Source organism: Scophthalmus maximus, chromosome 1 (genome assembly GCF_022379125.1).
Source record: "Scophthalmus maximus strain ysfricsl-2021 chromosome 1, ASM2237912v1, whole genome shotgun sequence".
Classification (NCBI taxonomy): Eukaryota; Metazoa; Chordata; class Actinopteri; order Pleuronectiformes; family Scophthalmidae; genus Scophthalmus; species Scophthalmus maximus.
Window position 1 is genome coordinate 22,971,184 of NC_061515.1, and position 24,699 is coordinate 22,995,882.

Genomic DNA, 24,699 nt, shown 5'->3' on the forward strand with positions numbered 1-24,699 from the left:
TTTGTTATATATAGCCTGATGGTGTGGTGGTAAAAGCGCTGCCTTCATAGGGAAAGGTTGACAGTTCAATCCCCATTCAAGACAAGTCATTGCAATGCAATAGGATAGATTTTCCAATTTTGGCAAAAAATTGCTTTTTGGGGGTGTTGGTGTTTTTGTTACTGATCTTTTTCATTTTTTTGTATTTTTTAATAATATTTTATTTTAAATTTCTTTGTTCATATTATTATTTAATTCATGAATTATTTTGTTTTATATTTGTAGTTTCAATTATTTATTTTATTTTTTGTTTATATTATTATTTAATTCATGAATTATTTTGTTTTATATTTGTAGTTTCAATTATTTATTTTATTTTTACATTTTTTATTATTTTTTGCACCCCTCATCTCACAGCGCACTGTCACCATGCTAACCAGCGTATCCAACGTTTCTCCGAGTCTTGTGGGGAATCTCACAAGTGAATACCTCTTCACAATCACCGCATAGATTATTTTCTCCTCCTTTTCTCTACCCATTGAAGGAAATGCCGTGCCCTTGAGGAAATTCCAGGTCCGTGTTTCAATTGCGGGATCTCGTTCGTTCATGTTTGAATCACTCTCAGTTTTGAACCCTTGGTCTCTTGCACCAGAGCCTCGCGTCTTGCCGCTCTACCGCCATCTTTCACACTGAATCTGGTCCTGTTTGTTCTCATGAACATCGGACATACAAGAGGGCAAATTGTAAAATGTAGGGGTCGAACCATGGACCTTTGTATGTATATATCTGTATCGTTGCCTCTACGCCACAGAATGGAAACATTTGATTTTGTTTTTTCTCATCAATGAAGCAGCAGCAGACATTTAAGAGGACAAATTGTAAAATTGTTAAAGGGGGGAATCAAACCATGGACCTTAATATGTCCATACCTTTATCTTTACCTCTACACCACAGAACTAGTAAACAACTATGAATTACTTACCTAAGATGTGTATGTTTTGTCTTGTTGAATGATTTCACAAAAATGTCACAGTGGGGACTTGATCCATCAATCTCTTGCAGGAGAATCCAAAGTCTTACCACTGCTCTACCATCTAACACTGAGGTTTAGTTTCTTGACTTCCAAGTTGCTGTCGGCTTTCTAGAGGACAAACTGCTAAAGTTTTCAGTCAACTTGTTGGGTTTTGTAGGATTTTATGTACATGAAAAAACTGCTTCAAAGTTCATGTTCAACATCTCCACTCAGAAATAAATTTAAATGTATGTTTTGTTTGAATCCCAAAAGGAGGGGAGACTTGATCTGACAACCGTTGGAACAAGAGTCTAAAATCTTTCCACTGCACCACCGTCCTACTGAACAGTCACATAGCCGATTTTTTCACATTTAATTTTCTGTCAGTTTTCGAGAGGATAAACTGCTAAAGTTTTCAGTCAACTTGTTTGTGTTTGGTAGGATTTATGTAAATGAAAACACTGCTACATATTTCATGTTCAACATCTTCACTCAGCTTTGATGTGTGGGTTAAATATTGAATATTGACTGTTTACTTCGGGTCATTGAGTTAAAATGTCTCCAAACAAGCTGGGGATTGAACCAACAATCTCAAAACTTTAAATATGATATGTACATCACTGACCTACTCAGCTTGACATTCTGAAACTTTTCGGAACTTCTACTTCAACTGCTTCACAAAAATCTCAAGCTCAAGCAACTCTGATGTCAGTGTCTGCAGTCACAACACCCAGATGAAAGACATCATGTTTCATCAGAGTTGCTTGAGCTTGAGATTTTTGTGAAGCAGTAGAAGTAGAAGTGCTGAGAAATATTTGAATGTCTGGCTGAGTTGCTTGGCAAGGTCAGTCACAGACTTGATATTTTGAGGTTGTTGGTTCAATCCCCAGCTTATTTAGAATGATTTGAAGCCACTGACCCAAAGTCAACAGTCAATATAGGAAGGAAAAGAAGGTGGACATCTGATCAATATGCTCAAACTGTTAAGTATTGGTTCTGAAGCTTTGATGTGTGGGTTAAATCTTGAATATTGACTGTTTAATTTGGGTGATTGACTTTAAATTTCTCTAAACAAGCTGGGGATTGAACCAACAAGCTCAAAACTTCAAATCTGATATCCACCTCACTAAGCTACTAAGCCAGACATTTCCTAACTTCTTCGGAACTTCTACTTATAACACCCAAACGAAAGATATCATCTTTCATCAGAGTTGCTTGAGCTTGAGATTGTTGTGAAGCAGCAGAAGTAGAAGTTCAGAGAATATTTTGAATGTCTGGCTGAGTAGCTTGGCAAGGTAGATCAAAGACTTGGCGTTTTGAGGTTGTTGGTTCAATCCTCAGCCGGTTTGGAAAATTTCGAATTCAATGACGAATGAAGTGAACACTCAATAACTGAAGGAAATGGAGAACGGACAGTTGATCAAATAGCTCAAACTGTTACGTGTTGGTTCTGAACCTTTGCAAGTGAGGGTTCAATTCCAATGACCTTCAGATTATATTATGAAGACTGGATTTTGGAGTCCACAACCTAATGCACACGGTGGACTACAAATTGGGGGGAGAAAGGGGGGCGGGGGACTTGGAATGTCCAGATGGATGTTAACCAGAGAATTGACCCACTGGCATTTCAGTCTTTCTTTTGGTTGTCTGAAAACTGAAAAGGTTTAATGTTACATCCGCTTTGTCAGACAGTCTCCTTTAGTACTATACAGTCTTTATTCTTAGCGTTGGACTTCACGTCAAGAGCCCCTGGGAGTCTTTCAGCAACCCAGGCTACCATGTCTTACCTTTTCTTAGTTCCTCTTCGAGAGCTTTGAAACTGCACCTGAGCGATGGACTTGTTTTGTTTTTCTTTTTAAAAAAAGAAATCTTCACCGCATTTGTTTTTTTGTTGTCTCAATTTATAGAAATTAGATTGGAATTTGTGTGGAATGTAATGTGAAATGTTATGTTGTTTTCTGACAAATGTTTCACTGCTGTTGTGGTCTTATAAAGTGAGCAGGGCACGCGTTTATGGATGGCATAGAAAATAACATAACTAACAACCAATACAAATGATTTAAATTCTATTTCATACATGTAATGTATGTATTTTTTTGTCTTTTCATAATTGTTTTTTCCATTGAACCAAATAACAACATAACTGACCTCGTCTCACCCTGCTCCACTAGATGTGATTTAGGTGCCATCAGAGGTAAGACAAAATAGGCCTCACCCTCCACGACTGCATGGAAGGCCACTGATAAAGACAATATATGAGCAGGAAGGAGCCGAAGGGCTCGATTCTTGCTCCATATAGCGCCTTACCACATTAAAGGCAATCTCAGGGCCGGAGAACAATTGTCCCTTCGTCCGCGGGCAGACTCATCACTCACACCAGAGTCTCTCCGCCAGGCAGAAAAGCCCCCCGGCTCTGCTGCCCCTGATAGAAACAGTCCTCGTTGCTCCCTCGCCGCAGAGTCTAATGATGGAATCTCTCTATCGAGAAGTGTAGGTTAGACAATTTGTTTCAACTGCGATCAGAGGACTTATCTGTCACATTACGGACAAATGACTCAAAACACAAGTACAGTGTTCACAGAGTGAACTGAACAGCAACGGCATCTCATACTGACGGGAAAACAAACAGAATAGTTTAATATTCATTATAATTTGCTATTGAAACCCCCCCCCCAAAAAAAACCCATTACTCATATTTGTTTCATCTAGTTTCGAGATAGCCAAGGCCTTTGGAAAACTTGACGCCGACGGTCAATGTTTCTATATTCATTTTTAATTCTCTGTCATTTTTACCAGCCTTTGCAAGTGCGTCATATTCCTGTGCGTCACTGTTTTGAATACTAGAGGGCACCAGTGCTCTCGTTTTCAAGAAACCGACGGAGGCCCACCACCAATATCTCATACAAAATCATTTGTTTTGACACCACTGGCTCAAACCCTCTATAAAACATTCTCCCTGGAATCGAATAATCAGCATAACAAGGGATATATTTTTTTTTACAACCGCTCTTCCAGCCACTTCTCTTTTATTTTGCAGGTCCTCGCAGAGGTGCAATGCATTAAACACCAATCTGATGCTTGTTAACCTCCCCACAGCTCCAGATTAATATGATCTTTACACCGCTGTCACTTTGGGTTGGTGGGGGGTTAATTGTGTTTCCTTTCCTTTCCGGGCCCTACTTACCGGTATGAAGATTTGTGTTAGTGCACTACAGTGGACGACTGCTTCAGATTCAGGATAACAGGTGAAGCAGTACATGCTTTCCCACTGTAATGTTTCATTTTCATTTAATCAGTATGACAAATTCAGCCTATTGCTTTTGGCTGGGTTACGAGACTTTACACCAGTTAGATCTGTTTAAGGGATTCATTCTGTTTACCATACATATTTACAGTGTCTCCATAGCTGGACTGAGGGTAACTGACTCTCGGTGGGCGAGGGGGTTGATCTTTCTGTCTTCTGTTAGTCCTGCAATCTGTACCTGAAACAATCCCCCCCCCCCCCCCCCCCCCCCTCCCCCTCATTTCTGATACACTTTGCCGACACAGTAAACAAAGCAAATGAGTCAAGGTCCCTCATCAACTGGAGTATTTCCACTGCCCGAGCCCTGAATATGACAGTGTCTGCGTTCACGTCATTAGAGCGAGGCAGAGGTGGGCCTTATTATTTTTAATAATCTCCTGTTTTTGCCGCTTCTTAACCCCCCCGGGAGATCTTCCGTCGGCACTTCCCCTCCTTGATGGCGAAGTCCAAAATTCACCACCACCTCCTCCCTTGTATTCAGGCTTAATGATGCTCTGTCATGCAGTCGTGCCCTCACAATATAGGATGCTTTTGCTGCTAATAGACCCAGAGTTTGAGCTGCTATAGTCACACACACACACATAACTCAGCGTCAGCTCCTATTCGTGCCATTATTAACTCTAAAGTTGTCTGATATCGCTGTATTTTGTTGCTTTCTCTTTGCAAAATCATTTTAGATTCCATTGTTGAACACAAGATTCATCCAGTTAGAGCTGCTCCATTGTGTCCCCAACACACTGAACTGAAAACGGTTTCATGGAAACCTCCACAGTATGGCGCAATTATTGTGCCACCTTAGTGAGCGCGCAGTCAGACTCTTCTGAGCACACAGTTGCGCTCGCGACTCTGCCTGGACGCTCGCTCGAAAATGCAGAGTTGCGAGGGCACACTAGACGTCGAGAGCGCAGGGACACTGCGCGAGCGTGCGGGTGCTTGTGAGCACACAGATCAGAGATTGAGCGAGCGTTTAGGCGGAGTGGAGCGCGCACAGGACAATTTTTTCTTTGTGGTCAGATTAATATCTCCTGCTCGAGAGTCCCACTGTGTGCTCAGAAGAGTCTGACTGCGCGCTCACTAAGGTGGCACAATAATTGCGCCATGCCACAGAGGCACACAAGTCAGTCATCTATTGCTGACCACAGCTGGACTGTGACATGCCGTCTGTAAAAATTGTTCGAAATATTCATACACGCAATGGCAGGTTACCAGGTATGGCGCTCACAGTGTATCTGTGTTTCTGCTGCAGCATATCTCATAACTTCATACCTCATCTTTGCTCAATTACCTGACCTCAGATGGAATCTGGCGCGAGACAAAAGCAGCCATTGGCAGACGGGTGTAATACAGAGTGGATTATGTCTAATCTGTGCTCTCTGCTCTCCCTGACAAAGCCTTAATCCTCCATTTCATACGAGGATTCTTATCAGGTTTCAGTTGCAGGCTGGAGACGACAGTGTTTGAGTAATTCAAAATGCACACAACGCGTACCTGCACGGTCAGAAATCAGTGAATGTATACTACTGAAAGACGTTCTACTCCATTATGCATGAATCATAGCACACACGCAAAATTTTGGAAAACAAACGGTAAAAAAAATCTGCATGCGTATCTGGAAACCGCAGAGGAGGCACAATGCACTAAATGATCAATAGATGAATAATTGAATGAGGGGTAGCTAATACAATAAAGCGCTCGGTTCATAGCTGTCCTTAGCCTGGCAATGTGAAGGTTAGAATTCACGCAGAGCGCATCCAGGCCCAAATAACCTCCCCAGCCCCGGGACCACCGGCTGTGGATCATGGTTGAGGTGAGGTGAATGCTATTGTTAAGATGTAGCAGGAAGGCTCCAACTTCTTGATTTGACTAAAACACTTGGGTTAGCTGCTAAAATGGCAATAATTCCATGTTTGGTCACTCAGGGCCCCTTAAATTTCCCATTGTTCCCCTTTAAATTTATGAGTTGGTTGCTAATTTTGTAAAATTACTACTCAGGGAAAACGGAGACAGTCTTCATTGGGATGGTTCCAATTAATTGTTTACATTACCTGGAGTTTTTTTTACACAAATATGCAGATCATGTTTGCAAAAATGGGATATGTATATTTACTGGGGTTTGAATGCAGCAACATGCAAAACTGAAATACTGATATCGTGCATTATTATTATTATTTTGGATTGATAAATGATGCGTGGGTTTGGGTTCCTGCTAACAGACTGAGAACACGAAATCTAGCCGCTCACGACGGGTCCATTTTTTCCGGCAACATTTATTTACATCACAAGTCAGCAGAATACAGTGATACTCTTCACAGAAGACCAGTCAAAAACGCTGCCATGTACATTCATCAGATGATCCATCTCTGTCTGAAAAAAAAATATTATTATTATTATTTAACGCCATTCTTTTTTAATATTAAAACAATATCATAATGATGCGAGGTCGTTGTGTAATTGAAACCATCAGATGGAACCTCGGTGTAATTTCTTTTTTATTTGCTCTTCTTCTCGAGACGTTACATAAATTTATGACAATGAGAGAATGTCCGCGTCAATGATGTCTATACAGAACATTCACTACATATAAATATAATACTGTACAGATTGAAAAAAAAATATGCAAGCACTAAAATACAACTTTAGGATACAAATAAATGGGTTAGGTTTAATTTCCGAAAATGCCCTGCTGAACATGGAAATATGATCCATAATTTTTCATTGGCATAGTTTATAAATACAGTTTCCAGCAGAGGCTACATGCATCACTAGCTATGATTTGGACAAATATAAGTCCTAAAGATATACTGTATAATCCTAAGGGAAATATGGCTGATTTCACCCTGAAGAAAATTTACTTGTGCTTATAGCTTCTCCACTATGTCTATGTAACACATTTTTTTCATGATTAGCTCTAAGATAGGTCAATATCTTATTTTAAAAAAGTATATGAATTATTAATGTCTCTATATGATCTCTAATGGACTGATTGTATGGAAGAATTCATTCAACCAATTTCATGAATTAGCAAAACACAAAGCCGTTTTTAGAGTCTTCCCTGCAATAAAATGTCAATCAATACTATATGGCAGTGGGAAATATGCATAAATATGAAGGGGAATGTGCTGCAAGAGGACCTCAGGAACCTCATTCATCTGAATCAAAGTGCCATAGTCAAAGTGCCTTCACCACCATAACATAGGAAGAAAAGAAGTAGTTTGTACGATCACTTCTGTTATATTCCATTTAAAAATACATAAAATCGTCAAGTCTGATCAACTAGAGCATCAATGGTTGGGGCTGCGTCAAGCCACGAATCAAAGAAAGCCCAAAACATGAAAACTCATCATCTTCGAGCACTTTTTACAGCGTGTAACAACGACCTCAGAGCAGGTTCTTCACAAAAGCGCTCCACTTCACAAAAAGCAAAGGAAATAGGGAGATGCAGACTGGACGGTCCCTTCTCTGGCAACACATGACTCGTAACGCTCGGTATGCTTCTGGCTTCCAGTTCTGCAGCGTCATTCTCAGTGGTTGGGGTGTTAAATATCGATCAGATTCATGACGCTGAGAAGATTTAAAAAGCCAGCATCGTGTCCCCAAGTCTGCTCCATCACAATGTCACAGCAGTGATCACTGGTCCTGGCTCCTGGGTGAACCTATGTGTCAGAAACGGGACAGGATACGAGTTCATTCAGTCTTTTAAAGGTGACATGTTATGCAAAAATCTCTTTTTTTGTGAACATAAATGTGTGTATCTGTGGAGTCTGCCAGCCCACAAACTGTGAAAAAAGACCACCCTTTTGTTTTTCCGGAGCTGGCTAAACCATTCAGCCTGGCTCTGAACGACTGGTTCAGATTTCTCTCCCACTTCTCTGGTGAAGGGGCGTGGCATTTCCTGGCCAATCAGAGCTGACTGGGGTTTATCGGGACGTGGGTTGCTAAAAGAGGAGCTGCAGGAACGGGCAGTATGAGAATGATGACGCCTTTGCCTAACATTAGAGCATGTAAACCTTTTTCAAGTGGTAACCCGAATGAAAAGCATGAACCTGAATACGAGCATAATATGTCACCTTTTAGATGCTGCGATGCTAAAAACTGCAAGCAAACCCAAAGCTAAAATATGGCTGCTTTTGGAGTCGTATTGAGAATATCCGTCCGTCAAATACACAGCGAGCAGCCTGTTAGCTCAGTGTAGCATGCACAAAGCCAGGTCCACAAGGAAGTGGATTTTTCCCAAAAAAACTATTCCAACTCATGGAAAATAGCCAAAAAAGAAGCAAAGCGCAAAACTGAATGGGCCGTGTGACGTGTCTCTCAACATGAACATGCTGATTCTGTGTTTTTAGGTCACGCTAAGATGAGCAAAAGCCAAACGTGGGATGTCGATTAAACTGCGTTTCCAGTTTCTTCTTTGTGTCACGAGCGAAGGTTATTTACAGCAAAAGGGGCGAACTAGTTTATTCTGCAAGGACAACCTCTGATTTGATTTGATTCCCTCCCTGCAATACCAAAAAATTAACTTCGCAGGGCGACAGGTGAAACCAAATCACCACAGCAACAAAGGGAGGTTTAGAAAGAGAAAACAAACTGTGCAGTGGAAACTCGACGCTGCCGTCTACGTCAGCCGGAGGAGAACGAGTGGCAGCAGGGAAGCGGCCAGGAGGAGACGAAGAGGCCGACTCGTCCGCGGTCCGGGCGGCGCTGCCGAGGGGACGGGGCGCTTCCTCTTCGGCCCATTGCAGAGCGGCGTGTTGCAGCAGGAGATGCAGACCGAGTTCAGCCTCCCGGTGCAGAACTGCTGGTAGCCGGAGGAGGCGATGAGGCAGGCCCCGGAGGAGGCGCAGGACTTCCGGTAATGTATCCCTGCGAATGAAGAAAGAATCCAACAGATCGGGGAGGAATTTGTGCGTTCAGTCATTCCGCAATTACAAAACTGTGAGAAGTGATTCATTTCCCCTGCTGTAATTAAATTGCTTAGATTGAAGATGCGACATATAAGAGACTTGTGTTTTGCAATGCTGCAGCATTTTATTGCTCTACAGGGTTTCCCGAGCTATTGACTTCGTCTGCTCTTATTAACGGATGTTTGTCAGTGTGATGTGTTACGTCAATTTATGCTGGTATGAAGAAAAACAAACTAATCTCCTGCAGTGCTGTAACCTCTTTTTTTTATTGCACTCCAGAGCTGGGGACTCACTTTTCAAGTGAGCTCTCTCCATCTTTTATGTATTGAAGTTATTTGTTGTGTATTTCTATGGTATGTTGTTGGTTGTTGTTTTTTTTGGAAGTTTATTGTGTTTTCTTCTGTCCATAAATTAAATTTCCTCTCACTAGACAGGACAAAGTTTAGATTTAATCTAATCTGGGCGAAAGTTCCATTTTCTGGGGACGCTTTTTATTAATGAAGAAGCCAAAAAAAAGTGTCTGTGTGATCATTTTTGTGTTTGTGATACCAGTGTATATATATTTGTATACAAGTGTGCACATCTATGCAGAAAGCGTCAGCAATCTACTACTCTCTCTCTCTCTCTCTCTCTCTCCCTCTGTCAAGGCAAAGCACAAAACCTCTGAGGGAATCTGTAAATGTTGAATTACAAAATTGCGTATTCAACCATCAAGTCGCGCCTGCTGTCTGATATGCTTCACACGTGGAAAATATTCAACATGACAAACAGTGCTTGACCCACACCAAACGTAATCATTCATTGGCCTCGGTGGACATTTCAGAAGCCGAAAAAAAATTTATTGTTTGGGGGTGACCATATACTAAACCTGTTTTACACAGACCTAAACAAAAGCCAGATTATCATTCATGGTTCAGAAAGCATCGTTTTAGAACTTCCCAAGCAATTTCCTCAGTTGTAGCTAGCTAATTGATCTAACATTAAAAAATCTGGTTCTGGCCAACTTTTTAACGATTTCCACTGACTCACTTGAAACACTAATCTTTTATATACATATATATTCTATATACCCCTGCCTCTGCTGAATTATTTTTACAAAATGAAATAAATAAAGCGCTATAACGTGAAAAGTCTATAGTGTGATAGAACGGTAAAATCAAAAAAAGGACCACCCATTTGTCAGCACTCGCGTTAGTTGCGTCGCTAAAATGAGGATGAAAATAACAACAGGAAATTGTTTTGCGTAGGTTCATAATGTGCACGTTTTACTGTCTCGTGCTCCGCCTGCTCCGAGCAAGTGTGACTCCTCGAACACAATGGGTCCATCCACACATGGATCAATGCTTCTCTCTCTTTCTTTACAGCGGGGCAGAGGAAGATGTCAATGTGCAGAACACCGAAAATCAAGATTGTTGATCAGACTCCACTGGTGGATGAGTTAGTCCGCCGCTTGAGGATTCAAAGTTGTTGCTGTTGTTTTTGCAGGGAGAAAAACAGGTTGTTGGGTTTCCTTGTTGAAGTTTAACACAGTTTTACTTAATTTTCGGGAAAAAAAAAAATAACCCAACTTGAAGATGTTGTTTATGTAGGATGTGCATGACTTGAAATTTCTAATTAAAAAGGATAAGAGCTATATTTTTGGGGATCCGCTGTTGTCCAGAAAAACTTTTTGGGTATACTTTTTTAATAAATCTCAACAGCAAAGGAATACAACCTGACTCTCCGTGCTGTGTTCAGCTCGGCCTACAGTATCCAGACGCTGGCATTTCTTTAACAGACAGAAACACTGGCTTTGTCGTCGGATACCTTGAGCCGGCCCGGCTATCAATCTTCACCGACTCTGTCCTGGATCCCATCAAAAAAAATGAATAAATCTGACAATGGAAATGAAAGACTATTCCTCCACCACGGACGCATAATCCTCCAAAGCCGTGTTTTATTCATCGAAAATGGAACAAAATCTCGATCCATGTCAGCACAAAAAGTACCTTTCGGCATTGATTGACAATCACAAGGTACATGTGTCAGATTTATTCATGTTTTATCCTTGGATATTATGATATGTTTACCAATGACACCATGGTTATTGATATTGGATTGAAACTTTTTATAATTCAAATAAAATGGAACAGTTATGCTTTTCCTGGACTGCTTCTTTTACAATATCTGTACCAATATGTTCATATCAAATGTTTAATCAGCAACTTTACCTGTAATTTTTTGTCATCCTATAATTTTTCCAATGGGAAAATTGGGAAAACAGATTATTTTGCACCAGACCTTTGCTGCTTGTGGCCTAACCTTCCTGTAGAGTTTTTAAATATATCCCACATCAGACGAATAATCCAAACAAAAAAAACAAAAAAACAATGCAATGGGTAGTGGTTCAACCAACAACCATAACTAAAGCTTTTACATGTTCTATTCTGGACTCCTGGTGAACTGTTTCGCAACATCAACACCAAACAAATATGCATTTTTTTATTTCAAGCAGCCAAACCAGTGTTATTTAGAATAACCTAAAGTGAAACTAGAGGGTTAACATGAGCAACGATAGCTACCATACAGCTCCACAATCAGAGAACTGGAAGCCACTTGCAAAACATCATCATCCACCGACGCCAAACCCAAAGGAAGAAGCCGCACCCTGCCACCATCCCATCCAGTCCCGCGAGAGATCTAAACTACATCTCTTGCGGCAAACCTTGCGGCTTACCATCGGGTTTGACCAGCACCTCCTTCTGGCACATGTCCTGCACGTTGACGGTGCAGTTGACGACGTACTCCGGCGTGGAGCAGTCGTTGTGCTTCATCTCCTCACACTGGTAGCACTGGATCTGAAGGGCATCTCCTGCAGAACGGCAAAAAGGCTCAAGTCACCGTTTGTTTTATACACGCAAGACACAATAATCAATAGGACCTGCAAATAAATTTGGATTACGCGGCGACGGCCTATCACCTGTCCGCCAAACCTCAAAGGGCAAGAGGTGTTGATCATGTATAGGTGGACGTTTGCACAGCTGACCGATTCATGCTCGAACATTTTCGCCTCCGAGAAATAAGATAATTCGCCGTCTTGGAGAGATTTAGGTGAAAACACTGAAACTATACCCTGGTATACTCGTGATGACTCCGTTTAAATCGATTGAAAAAATACTGAAGAGAGCAAGCCGGCATCGATCCTCTCATCTAACGCTCAACCTAAAAAAAGCAAATAAGCATAACGTCCCAAAATGCATAACTATTCCTCTAAAGGGTGGAGTCCTGGTTATTGCATCTCTCCAGCTGATATCCCCCCCCTTTTCCCCGCGGTGGCCTTTCTCGACAGGACAGATCATTCCTCTTGTGTGCAGTGTTTCATCTGCATTTGTTCACAATTTCCCCCGCTCCACCGTACGTTTGTGCACATTTCTTGTCTTCTTCTTCTTCTTCTTCTTTGTGTTTTCTTTGGGTGAGGCGCCGCGGGGCGTCTATAGATTTTTCGCCCTTCGTGCAGCCGCCTCTGATAGCGTTCCAGCTCCGAAGACTAATGGCCACTCGGAGTGCAGTGTCATCGTCTCTGTCCCCCTGCGCGGTGCTGTGACGTTACTCGCAGAAGGGGCGTGCGCCATGCGAATTCTTTTCGCCAGGTCTCATCTCTTGGCGTTTCTCAGCTCTCCCTTTTTTTTGTATTGGCCGTCACGTGAGAGGTCATAGATTCAGGACTGTGAGGTGAGAAGTAGTTGTAAAGAAGCCGTCCATTTAAATTCCCCCTTTAACCCATGTATTTTTTTTTAGTGGCGATGAAGCTCCAGAAACAAGTAAGAGACAGACTCCATGTGCTCTGCCGGTGCAGAGACGCTTTTGCGTGCTCTCTCATCCCCTTGGGTGGTCGACACGTCAGCGTCTGACTGCTGCAATGTCCTCTCGCAGAAAAAGATAACACGCCGCGCCTATTGCAAACTTCATCTGATGCTTAAAAAACTGCAGATATGAGCTTTTCTCTGTGCCCAAAAACCTCATCAGGAACCCGAGTGTCCACCCGCCACCGCAGAAAGGGCGAGACATAATATGGGTTGCAATTTTGCAATATCCATGTTCATGCAGGAAAGGATTTCCACTTGCTACACATTGCATCACGGTGAGGTCCGTCCATTTTGTTGAACCTATGGACTCTTTTTCACATAGGCGAAATCAACAAACTCAACACATTAAAGTTCTTTTCTTAAATCATAAAAGTCCGTGTTCGTCAAAACCCTGAATTGTTGAGTGCAAATCACAGCACGTTCAATCCTGCGCAAAACAATGAAACCCCTTTCTTTCCCAAATACCCCTCGCAGGCTATCCATCCCCGCTGGCAGATATATCACTGGTGGTAATTATTGAAAATGGCACCAATCATTAATCTAAAAACTCCACCACCGACCATCGAATACACGACTGATAAAAAAAGGTCCTCAATGCCGCATCACAACCCCACAGCTTTAATTACTTCAAACAAAACAAATGTCCCCGCAAAGCTCCCATCAATCCATCATCTGGAAGGAGAACGTGTGTGTGAAAGCGAGGGAGTCATTATTGGAGAAGATCTGTCAAGAGTGCAGGGCAAACAATCCAAAACGCCTGAGCTCAGTTTATCGGTTTTAGGGAAACATTTCTACACAATTTCAACCACAAAAACAAATAATTTGCACCCAGGTGTGGAAGAAATCGTAAATCTCACAATCCCATTTACTATGGTCACTCTGTAGGCACACAACAACAACAACAAAAAATATCCGAGGAGAGATTGAAACACAGGGAAGAGCTGCTGGATGAAGAGGGGCAGCATCAAGAACGAAAAATCCCTCAGTCAAAGCAAACACGTGCAGAGAAATTGAAATAAAAATTAAAATAAAAAAAACAGCTCGCGAGCAGCTGATCATGATGAACATATTGGCACTTTGTGATATTGGCTCTCCTCGGTGTCTTTCTGCCTATGTGCCAAAAAACGGCGCAGATCTCCAAACATCGCCAAAACAACAAATACGCAGCATTATCCCGGAGTCTCCTCATATGTTTGTCAAGTTGTTCCACCCTAAACAGTAAAGAAAGTCGAACAGTAAATGTTTGCGTTGGTCAAATCCGATCTCCGGCGCGTCACACGTGCAGAGGACAACGAGTTTGGCAAAAAAAAAAATGCGACGGCATCGACATAAAGTTGCAAACGTTGACGGAAAAGAATATCTGCAGTTTGCATGGATAAGGAAAATCCCACATGTTTTGGCGCACGCGGGCGGCACTTTGGTTTGTGCGCGTTTCGTTCACACGATCTCCAAAAACGCGGCAGCACCCACCTGCGTCGAGAAGGACTCCGAATAAAGTCGCGAAGGCGAGAAGACGCATTCTCCCCCGCAAATGGCACTCGGGTGGGGAAACACATCAGACCGGGCGAAACTTCAGTTCGGACTGGGGATGGGGGGGTGGAGGCTGCGGAGGACGCACACGCTCGCGGATCCGCGCATCCTCTCGGCTGCCTGTAGCCTCACAGTGCGAGCAGCAACAGCCCCGTCCGGCGGAGTGCAGGGGTGGAGGATCCGCGACGCGGGGAGCGCAAGGAACCATGAGGTGAGCGACGTGACGCGGAGCGCGCACGCTTGCTATTCCCGCACCTCAGTCAACCTCGTCTTCGTGAACTGATTACTGTCACATTGTGCAGGACTTACTGTCCACCACGAGCAGCAGGTTTCAACTCCTAATGAATATTTCCACACATATTGCCCAATGATTCCCACATTAAAATCAGTGACCTATGGCCTTTTTCTTTAACCTTCAATTAGTATAATTTGGTTGTTTTTAATTTCAGTAATATTTATGTGAAAATGTTATTAAATCTCTTCCTGCTGCCTGCTCCTTTAATATATGAATTGCAGCATTTGATGATTTTGTTTTAACTCATTGAAAATATTGTTTGATTCAATCACCCTCTACCAAATCATAAAGTGCGTCACCGCCAAAACTTGACTTTTGCATGTGTGTTGTGATCAGTAGATCATCCATCCATCCATCCATCAGCTTGTCCTCCGTGCAATCTCTATTGAGCCCATCGCGCAGAGGAACAAACCATCTGCGTGTGAACTAATCGCGCTCTTAATTGCGCGTCGTGGGACTGGTGGTCCGAAATCCCTCCGCGCGCGGTGCCGGCGCACTGAGGGTCTCGCGGGGCTCGGGGCGGAGCGGAGCTGTCCGCCGGCCCTCATGCGCCTCATCTCCCCGGCCGACAGACACGATGATGATGGCTCCGTGCACGATCGCGACGCCCCCAAGGGATTCATAGAATGAATTGATGGATGGATGGATGGATGGATGAATGAATCACCTGATGACGCACGCGCCCACGCACGTGACGCGTATGCATGTCCATGCGCCTTCCTTCTTCTCTCACTCGAACACACGCACGCACACAAGCACAATAATAAAACACGCACACCTTGCAGCTCAGGTTGAAATAGGAAATAGTTTCTCATATTTATTTAGGAAATAGTTACATAAAATATATAGCATTAAAGTCTAGTGTAACAGACAGAATTGCACACAGTAGTAGTAGTAATAATAATAATAATAATAATAATAATAATTAATAATAATAATTACCAAAGTAACACTGCTGGTTGCCATTTCTCTTTACAAAGGAACCAGGGGACATTTCAGGAGAGAGGCGAAGCATGACGGTCACTCAACGGTCCGACAGTACAAAAATGTGGGTATAAATACTGGACATCTAGAAAAATACACGAGTCCTCTGCAGACTCTCTTCGTACAATATTAACAGTTTCATAGAAAAAAAGAAAAGAAAAAAAAGGTTGAAACACAAGTCGATTGCGATGATTAGCACCAGCTGGTCAAATTCCCAGAGAAGAAATTTGGCGTAACGACGTCAGCCTATAAAGTTCAAATATGTCTTTAAAATAAAGTGATACAATAGTTCAGTATTAGCTCTTATTGGTCAAAATAAAGACTTTTTTTTCTTTTTCGAAAAACAAGAAGACCCCCTAAAGAATTCCAGAACTAAAAAAAATATATTTTTTTAAACAGCAGACTTAAAACCTTGGTTGGATGATTGGCAAACAACTTTTTTTTCTCTCTCATTTGCATATATCAATCAGCAATGCCCATTCTGATATTAACTTATAGCCATTTTTTATAATATATACATAAAGAACATAATATACAACTATGAACGGAGAACTGAGGTTTGGAGAGTTTTCGGTTTGCCGCGCTATGTGAGAGTATGAACTAGACCGTGCGGATTATGGAGTTTTGTGTCAGGAACTCAAACAAAAGGAAAAGTGTGTATTTGTGTTTGCCAACGTCTTCCTGAAGTTTGCGTTGTAAGTCTTACAATCTACATGAGTCCAGTTTGTTCCCTGAGCTACCAACAACGACACTGGGGTGCGTTCAAGCCAAAAGCGTTGGTCGTCCGTTGTACCTGCGTCACCGAAACACCAATACATTAGTCAGTGTGCCGCGTGGAAACACAATATGCGCCGCTTCCATTGACATCGTGAGATTATCTACTGTTAAAAAAAAAAGAGTTGTGTTACCTGAAAGGCCATTTGAATAAACATTTGTTGCTGTGTTTTTTGTGTTGTACGCCACCATCGGCTGCATAACTGCTCAAAAGATCACACACACAGAGACACGATTGGCAACAGGATTTACCTTTAAAATGATTTAAAATGAACAGAAATTGAGTTTATAGAAAAAAATATTGCTTCATAAAAAGAGAAATGAACCAGGTCAATGGGCAATGTCCTTAGCAGCAAAACAATAAAATGACCCCTTGGCTTTTTGAATTCAGCTAACAGGAATGCAATCGAAGCAACATTCTTTTGTTGCAAGTGTACGCCGACGTTGCCTCCGAGAGACGTCCTGCTTCATCGCTGCTCGCAAATAAATTTCACTTTACACTCCTTACAAACTTTGTACAGTATTTGTTACAGTGCAATGATAAGAAGGTCCCCAGCATGGGGGGAATAAAAAGGGGTAACTACACATTTGCAATGAGACAATGTTATGTATTGCTGTCCAGTCCACCGTACACCCAGAGTCAAACTATCAAAAAATCCTGGTTTGGCTGTTTGGGTTGAGGCGTGGTCCTCGCGACCCCCGCTAAGTGCTTCGTGTTGTGTGTAGAGAGGACAGGGCTCCTTGTTGTTGGGGGCAAGGCTGAGGTCAACAATACCCAGGTCCAGTCAGAGACGCTTTCAAGACCAGACTGCTCCGAAAATCCACTCCGCAGGCCTCGTGTGCCCTTCAGCATCCCGCCAATCAATTCATGGAATTTCAAAAAAGAAAGAGGAGAGCTCTCAGAGGCCCGCGAAACCAGACTCGAGGCCTGGACTGGACTCCTTCAACCGGAGCACTGGCCCCCTGGACTCTTTGCCCCCTCACACGTCATTGGATCCCTGGCTGGTGCAGGAGGAGAAGCTGTCGTACAGCGAGTCGCTCAGGGAGCCCGCCGGATCCGCCCCGGGCCTGCCGGAGAAGCCGGAGGAGGAGGGGGGCTTGTCCACCTTGCAGCGGTCCTCGGCGCTCGGTGCCGAGCCCCTGCGGCCGCCCGGGCCCGCGTCAAGATAGAGGCCGCAGTTGCTGGAGCTGCTGTGGTTCAGCTCGTTCAGGGACTCGAGGGAGAAGTCGAGGGAGCCGAGGGGCTGGTTTGCGCTGGCCGGCGGTTTCTCCAGGGGAATCTCCTTCTGCAAGGGGGGGGGGAAACAAACCCAGAACAATAGATCAGAAACATGATCTGCTGAGCCTCGATTAACGTTGAATGTTTGCCACACTTCAGACTCAATAAAAAAGAATTACCGCTTGGTATCTATTAAATCTGAAAGTGCACCACGTAACTCATCTCGTTTTGCCGTATTGTGCTGCACGGCAATGAGACTGACGCCGCTTGAGAGCGCGACAGTGATGCATATTGAGATGTTTATCACGCTCGAGGACCAAATCTATGCCTTGGGTGTTGGCAGGCACTCTCGCCGTTATATTAACCCGCATGGTGTGACGCGTTCATTTCTTTTCGGTACAGAATGCCACAGTCTCTTTTGTGGATCAATTAGAAAGTGATTAGAGCCACGGCGTAGTCGCAGTTTAGAAAGTATTGCAATCAAAAAAATATATATTATTGCAGGTCATCGCATCGGAGCCTGCTGGTCTTTCAGGGTTAAACATCTTCAGGCAACTCGGCTGCGATTACACTCAACAAGTAAAGTGCAGAGGCCGGCATCAGCCAGCTGCCACTTCCTCAGTCAGTTGTTGTTTATGCGGTGCTGACACTTTTGAGTATTTTACATGGTTTCTACCGTTCGCCCACAAACTGCCCCTCGGGGAGCTAGTTACCGCGGCAATCAGCATCGGAGAAAAAAAAAACCTCCCTCGGAGGCTGTAAACAAAAATCTCTGCGTGTCCTTCGGCACCTCCAGCCTCGGAGCAGAGCAGCTATCTACGCAGGTGTGTGTTTTTTTCGCATGGGTAAGTGCACGGAAGAAATAGCCGGGTTCAAGAGGACTCTGGGGGAACGCTCCGATCCTGGGCTATTTTGCATTTCGCTGCGAGGTGCATCTCCCTTCAGACCTGAATCCACAATGACTCCGCGCGGAGACAGGCGTGAACGCGTAAACACAACCGCGTCGGTGATGTGGACCCGAGCACCGTTAAAGCAACAACGAGAAAAAAAACCTGGAAACTTGCAAAGTTTGACAAAGTGTCCGACCTCACGATTTTCAAAGTATGAAAATGTGGCTGTGATTTACGTTCACCAGAATAAATGCTGCAGGAAAGTTTTCTGAAACACCACCGACAAATCCTTTAAGTTCCGTACCTCACGTGTTATAAGCACGACGCTGTTCGTAAACATCACCGTTTTCATGTCATCGTCAGAAAAATCGTCAAAAAACTAATCAATTGTTGTTTTGAGGCCTCTGGAAACCAAAGAGTGCGCGTGGCGTGATGGGGATCGGTGAATACCGGTGCTGTGTGAGAAGGTGAAAAAAAGTCTTCAGGTCATCAAGTCTCTCCCTCTCAAGACAAACCTTCCCCTCTGTATGTCCTCTTGGTTGGAAAGCAACAGGAGGAGAAAAAAGGGAGGACGGCTGCGTTACCGCTGATTGGATTTGATTTTGGGAGGAACGCAATTAACCGGCAGATCGAAGCATCCCGGCGCAGTTACTCTGGACCGCCTGCAAAGTGCGGCCAAAATGATGGCTAACTGGGTGGCTGCGGGCGGACATGTTGGTGTGAGCTTTCCCCCCCTTGAAAACACGAGGGGGCCAGATCGGCAATTGGTTCTGCATCACATGTCAGTGATGGGATGTCTGAGCTCGAATTCAGTCGATGTGCTCGCCACACAAGCGTGACAGAAGGGCTCTTTCATTGTGAACAGACCCAGACAGCTTTTCTCAAATTTTTGTCTTCACTGCCAAGTTAGTGACACTTTACCTCTACATTTTCAGTCATCATACCTCCTGCCAAGGAGCATATGTTTCCTAACTCCAGCATGCATGTATTTCACGATGCAAATTTACGTCACAGATAACACTGATTTTAGATCGCCCAAACAAAAATGTTTCCTGCTGCTGCTGCTCCATATTTCAACTTTTGAAACACGTCACAATTTGTATTGGCCGTGCATTTATCACCACTGTCATCGTCATTGTTCCTTTTTCATTTAATATTCTGTTTACTATTCTGATCTGTTTGTAATTTTATAAAACAGATAGAAAGTCTTTATTTTTTTTCTTTGCTGCACTGTAAACACGTTCTTGTATTTCTCACAAAGTAGCTGCTCACTGTGGAACCACACTCGCGGTTTCCTTGGTAACCTCAGGTGGCGCCTATTCAACGTATTACAACTCCAACATGGAGAACGCTCATTATATGTTCACAGCCAATGATTTATTATTTTTTACACAGTCCAAGTTCAATAATGTTGTTTTTTTTCCTTCATCTGCTGAAAAAATCAGTCTACCAGAAATCCTATATGTGACAATGTATGTAGATGACATTGTGTTCTGTGACCTGTGTATTTCCATAGCAAGTTTGCTCCCTGCTTGGATGGAGAAAAACTCCCAAAAAACATGCACATCAAGGATGTTTCATTGTCCCAGACCATGTGTCATCATGGTGCAAATGATTTAATCACAGGCCAATGTGAAGAAGCGCGATAACAGTCTCTTTGCTTTCTATGTCTGGGTCTATATTCCGCTTGACTCCTGCGCCACGCGGTGATAGCGATGCCATATCAATCTGGGGAGCACTTATTCCTGCTGCGGATATTTATTCGTGGACTGATATTGTTTTCGACTATCCACGGGCCCCGCTTCAAATTATAACTGAAATGTTCCCTGTTCCTGCTTCGCCATGTAATCATCGCCCAAGGTAACAAGCATTCACCGCGCTCGAGGAGACGCTGGAGAGATACTGATTTGAACACTGGTTTTGGACCTGGGTTGCGTAAAAACCCCAGAAAATCGCAGGGATGCTACACCTTGGCAAAGGTTTCGAGTTTTATTTCTCCTGCAGCAAAAGGAGTCAAAGGATGGAAATAGAAGGCGCAAGAGTGAGTAAGCAGGAAAAGAAAGAGGAAAGTTAGGTCAGAGCAAACGAACGGGAGGACAGAGAAAAATCTGCTTAGAACAAAAGCGGGAGAAGTCAACTATGAAGAGCAGACGAAAAGAGTCGTACAAAGGGACACACCGAAGTAGAGAGAGGCGGAACAAACTGAGAGGAAGACCGGGGGAAGACACGTGGGGGGGAAAGAGAGACTCCGACGGAGGTGAGGATAGAAGGCGGCGGCGCTGCCGTTAGCGGGGCTGTCAGGTGCTGTCAGGATGATGAATGGGAGGCCGGCGAGGGCTGTGAGGGCTCTGATGGGAGCCGCTGAGCCCCACATCACTCTCCTGAGTGTTTCTGAAAGGTTATTAAAAGCGCCTAAATCACCGGGCTCCGACACGGGCCCGCTTGCCACCACAAAAGTTGCCCAAACTGCGGCCTACGACAGCATACCCCTCCGCCCACCCAGCGTCAAAAAAGCCCCCGGGCCTGGACGAAAGGGAGGCGGTCGCACAGGTATATACGGACGTGCGCGGCGCAGGGGGTGAGGAGGTGATGACGCGCAGACGGATTGTCTTCTTCAAAAGAATAATGCAGGCTGAAACGGGTTCAACGGCCGCCATCCATCATTACGGCTGGTTCGCAGCTCAGGAATGAGGTCGGTGTCAAAACCTATATCAACTTCGCAGGGAAAAACCGGGGAATTGCGTTTAATTACATCACAGCAAACGTCTCGTTATGGTTCCAATCGAGCCTTCAAAGTCAAGTTAACTTTTTTGCTGTAACCTGACGGATTCAAAAATGGGCCGATGTGAACACAAGTTGGAGCCAATTCAACTCACTACTTTTACGCTCTGAGCGAATCAGAACGATGCTCTCAAATGTGGATGAGCAAAGAGATGAAGTGTGATTAAAATGGCGGTATTGTGCTTTAAATAATTGTTCTCAAACGCCGCGCTTGAGTCGCTCCGCGCCAATGTTCTTGTCGGGGCAGCGCGGGGGCCTCCTCCTCCGCCACCGCCGCCCTCGCACGACGTGGCCGACCGCAGTCAATTAAATGACAGGCGGGTTTGAGGACGAGGCAAACAGAGCTCTGTTTGTTGTGATGCGTCTACCCAGTTAATGGAGTCTTGCTCGCGGCTCGGTCGCACGCCGCCGCCGCCGCCTCCGCTTGGGAATCAGAAATGTCTCACGCGGCCCTCCGGGTGAACTTTGCTTTTGATAAACAAAGCTTCGGGCCTCTATACAATCATATAATACTTAAGTGAAATTCCAATTTTTGCTCGAGGAGGTCTGCAGAAAAGTTGGCGCTGAGGGGGGATTGGGTCTCAAGTGTCGCTCAAGGACACTTGAGGAGTGTTTACGATGCTGAATCAACACAATCAGACATTTTTACATATGTAGTGTGTGTGTGTGTGTGTGTGTGTGTGTGTGTGTGTGTGTGTGGCTTGGAAGGAGGAGGTCGCCCTTGCTCCAGTGCTATTAAAGCCATTGGTGCTGATAAAAGCTGAAGCAGACAACATTTCCCCTCGCCACCTTCTGCGTAATTATTCTAATCAATGGGTGTTAATGCATTGCAAATGGTTTAAATATGATCTTGCCTCCACTCCGTTTTCCCATACACAATTGTTTTTGAACATGTGTTGAGTCAGAGCCTTCTTGCCTTCTTTCAGAATATGGATTTTTGTATCGGGGGCAGCAGCAGTAAAGGGAGGAGTGTCTGGCTGTTCCCCCGGAGCTCGGCCGAGCAGGCTGGAGGCCATTTCATGGTCCCTGATCCTCATTTGTCATTCAACAGCGGTAAATACTTGTAGGCAAATACCTGCTGACACAAGAGGGCGAGGCGATCGAAAGCAATTAGGGCTTTTTTGTTTTTTTATTATTATTTTTTCTTTCCGACGAAATTCTGCGAACGATTCGGCGGAAAAAACAAAACCCTCCGAGTTTCAAAGCTGAAGGTTGACACGGCGACGCGACTAAATTCACTGTGACCAATCTGAAAAGTCTCAATTTATTCATCTTACTGTCTCTGCTGCAAGAAAAGGGATTATTAATGACTTGAACCCTGTGACAGCGTCTCTCTTTATCCCCCCCCACCCTTTTCATGCCGCGAGAAGCTGAATACATCTACACCTGGGAGCCGCGGCTTTTTTATTTCACTTTTTTTCAACTTCCTCCGTTGGGGCTCCATGAAATGAGAAAAGCGATTCATTCTAGGACAATCAACACAGGGCGCGCCGCATTGTCTTCCTCACACGGTGGATTTCAGGACAACAATCAGTAAGAGTCGGCCTAAATTGACCGGAAACTTTTTCCTCCTTAAAAAACTTCGGGACAGCAATTAGCAGAATGTCAAATAGCCGCCTTCGAGAAAGCGAGCAAAGTCGCTTTCTGCATGTCATGAGAGGGTGTGAGGACCAGGGGCGGTTTCAACACTCACACTGAGCCTGTCTCCCGCTTTGCCGTCGAGGGAAACCTCTTTGTGCAACAGGTTGTACTGGGAAATCCTCCGGCCGTCCAGCTCCAGATGTGAGTACACGTCATGCTGGTAGATGTCCATGATCGACAGGGGTTTCCCCGCGCTCCTCCTCTTCAGCGTCTCCTCGTTCTGGTCGACTGCGGACAGAGAATATACGAAAATGAAGGGCCGCAGTAAAAAAAAACAAAAACTTGCAGCTGCGTATTGACCGAAGGAACTTTGGATTTCAAAGTGTCAAACCTGGACCAGAGTCGCTCCTCTTGGTCCTGCTGATCAGCGTCCGTCGCGGCGAGCCCAAAGTGCCTCCGGTTCCCCCGAGTTCAGTCTCGGTGTCGCTGCTGCTGCTGCTGCTGCCCGAGTACGTGCACACTAGCAGGGCTCTTTCCTGTTCACAAAACAAAATATCAAGCATTCGTAAAATATCAGACTGCGCCGGCGAAAAGAATCAAGATAGAAGAATGTGAACAGATAAAACAGAGTTTTGGAGAGAATAACTTTTGCAAAACATCCTGTTTTTCAGGACAGTTAAGGCCAACAAATAAAACTGTACATAACATGAATTAAAGTTGGGATTTTTATATGTTTTTACACAGATCTCTGCGCATTACAATGTACAAGACTTACACCAGGAGCATCATAGTCCTTGGTGTTCATCTTCCTCTCTGTTTCTCTCTCCTTGTCCTGCGTGGAGAAGTCGCTCCGTGGAGCACAGAGACTCAACCTCTTTGTCCTGACGGCGTCTGGGAGTCGAACGAGACAGAGAGAGAGAGAGAGAGAGAGACAGAGAGAGAGAAATGAGTCACGGACGTGTACAGTCAATGACAAACAACGGACTCGTCTCGCATTCAGCACATGGCTACCCCCCACGTCATGCAATACGGACGGCGGGCGCGAGAGGAAAACATCATTTGAATTCTTCTCGAGCGACGATCGCTCCCCTTGGGCAGACGCATCTCGCACATCCGTCCAGCCGGCGCCGACATTTCTTTTTTTTCTGCATGTATGAATGGAGACGCGCAATATCCGAGCTACCAAACGCGAATGCCGCGCACCCTGTCAGCCGTCAGTCCCACATGCGGTGGCTGTTTGCTGTCAGTGGCCTTCTTTCAGTTCTACATAATCATGATAGACAGAGAGGGCGAAAGACAGATATGATGGCGATGTGTTGAATACAACTGGGCTCCTCTAATCTACGCGTTCCTCTGGGTTTTTTTTGGCACTGACGGCTGTGACTCAGAGTGCGGCCTCTGCAGTGCCTCCGCAGCACCCGAGGTGAAATAGACGCGGGGCCGATGTCACGTGAGCGCGTGTCCCCGGGTGCGATCCGCTTGTCCCCGCGCGCTACTGTTGGCGTAATCGGCCATCTGACTGCATGCGCCTCACCCAACGCCCGGCCTGCCGTGCGTCACGGCGAGCGCCGAGGCAGACGGCGCTTTTATGATCTCTGGGCCGT

The 24,699-nt window shown here is 44.5% G+C and overlaps 2 protein-coding genes across 6 annotated transcripts in view; both read right to left on the minus strand.

Annotated features, from left to right (window-relative positions):
• Positions 1-6,542: 6,542 nt before the first annotated feature.
• Positions 6,543-15,597, minus strand: LOC118304175 (ly6/PLAUR domain-containing protein 1-like). Of its 2 annotated transcripts, none has more exons than XM_035629644.2 (4): positions 15,534-15,597; positions 11,913-12,047; positions 8,881-9,155; positions 6,543-7,948 (listed from the first exon to the last, which is right to left on the minus strand). In XM_035629644.2, exons 2-3 carry the CDS (start codon positions 12,007-12,009, stop codon positions 8,908-8,910), a joined length of 345 nt encoding a protein of 114 aa, XP_035485537.2. In that variant the 5' UTR covers positions 12,010-12,047; positions 15,534-15,597; the 3' UTR covers positions 6,543-7,948; positions 8,881-8,907. The 2 variants fall into 2 exon arrangements, with proteins under 2 accessions (XP_035485537.2, XP_035485536.1); XM_035629643.2 differs by lacking the exon at positions 15,534-15,597 and adding an exon at positions 14,512-15,012.
• A 55-nt stretch (positions 15,598-15,652) lies between these two features.
• Positions 15,653-24,699, minus strand: part of LOC118304010 (nck-associated protein 5-like) — a 124,826-nt gene continuing 115,779 nt past the window's right edge. For all 4 annotated transcript variants that reach the window (XM_035629628.2, XM_035629629.2, XM_035629632.2 and 1 more), the window contains 4 exons: positions 23,871-23,986; positions 23,487-23,631; positions 23,208-23,383; positions 15,653-17,910 (listed from right to left, as the gene is read on the minus strand). In XM_035629628.2, the coding sequence (XP_035485521.2) occupies positions 17,605-17,910; positions 23,208-23,383; positions 23,487-23,631; positions 23,871-23,986 (743 nt within the window). In that variant the 3' untranslated portion in view covers positions 15,653-17,604. The remainder of the gene's footprint in view (positions 17,911-23,207; positions 23,384-23,486; positions 23,632-23,870; positions 23,987-24,699) is intronic.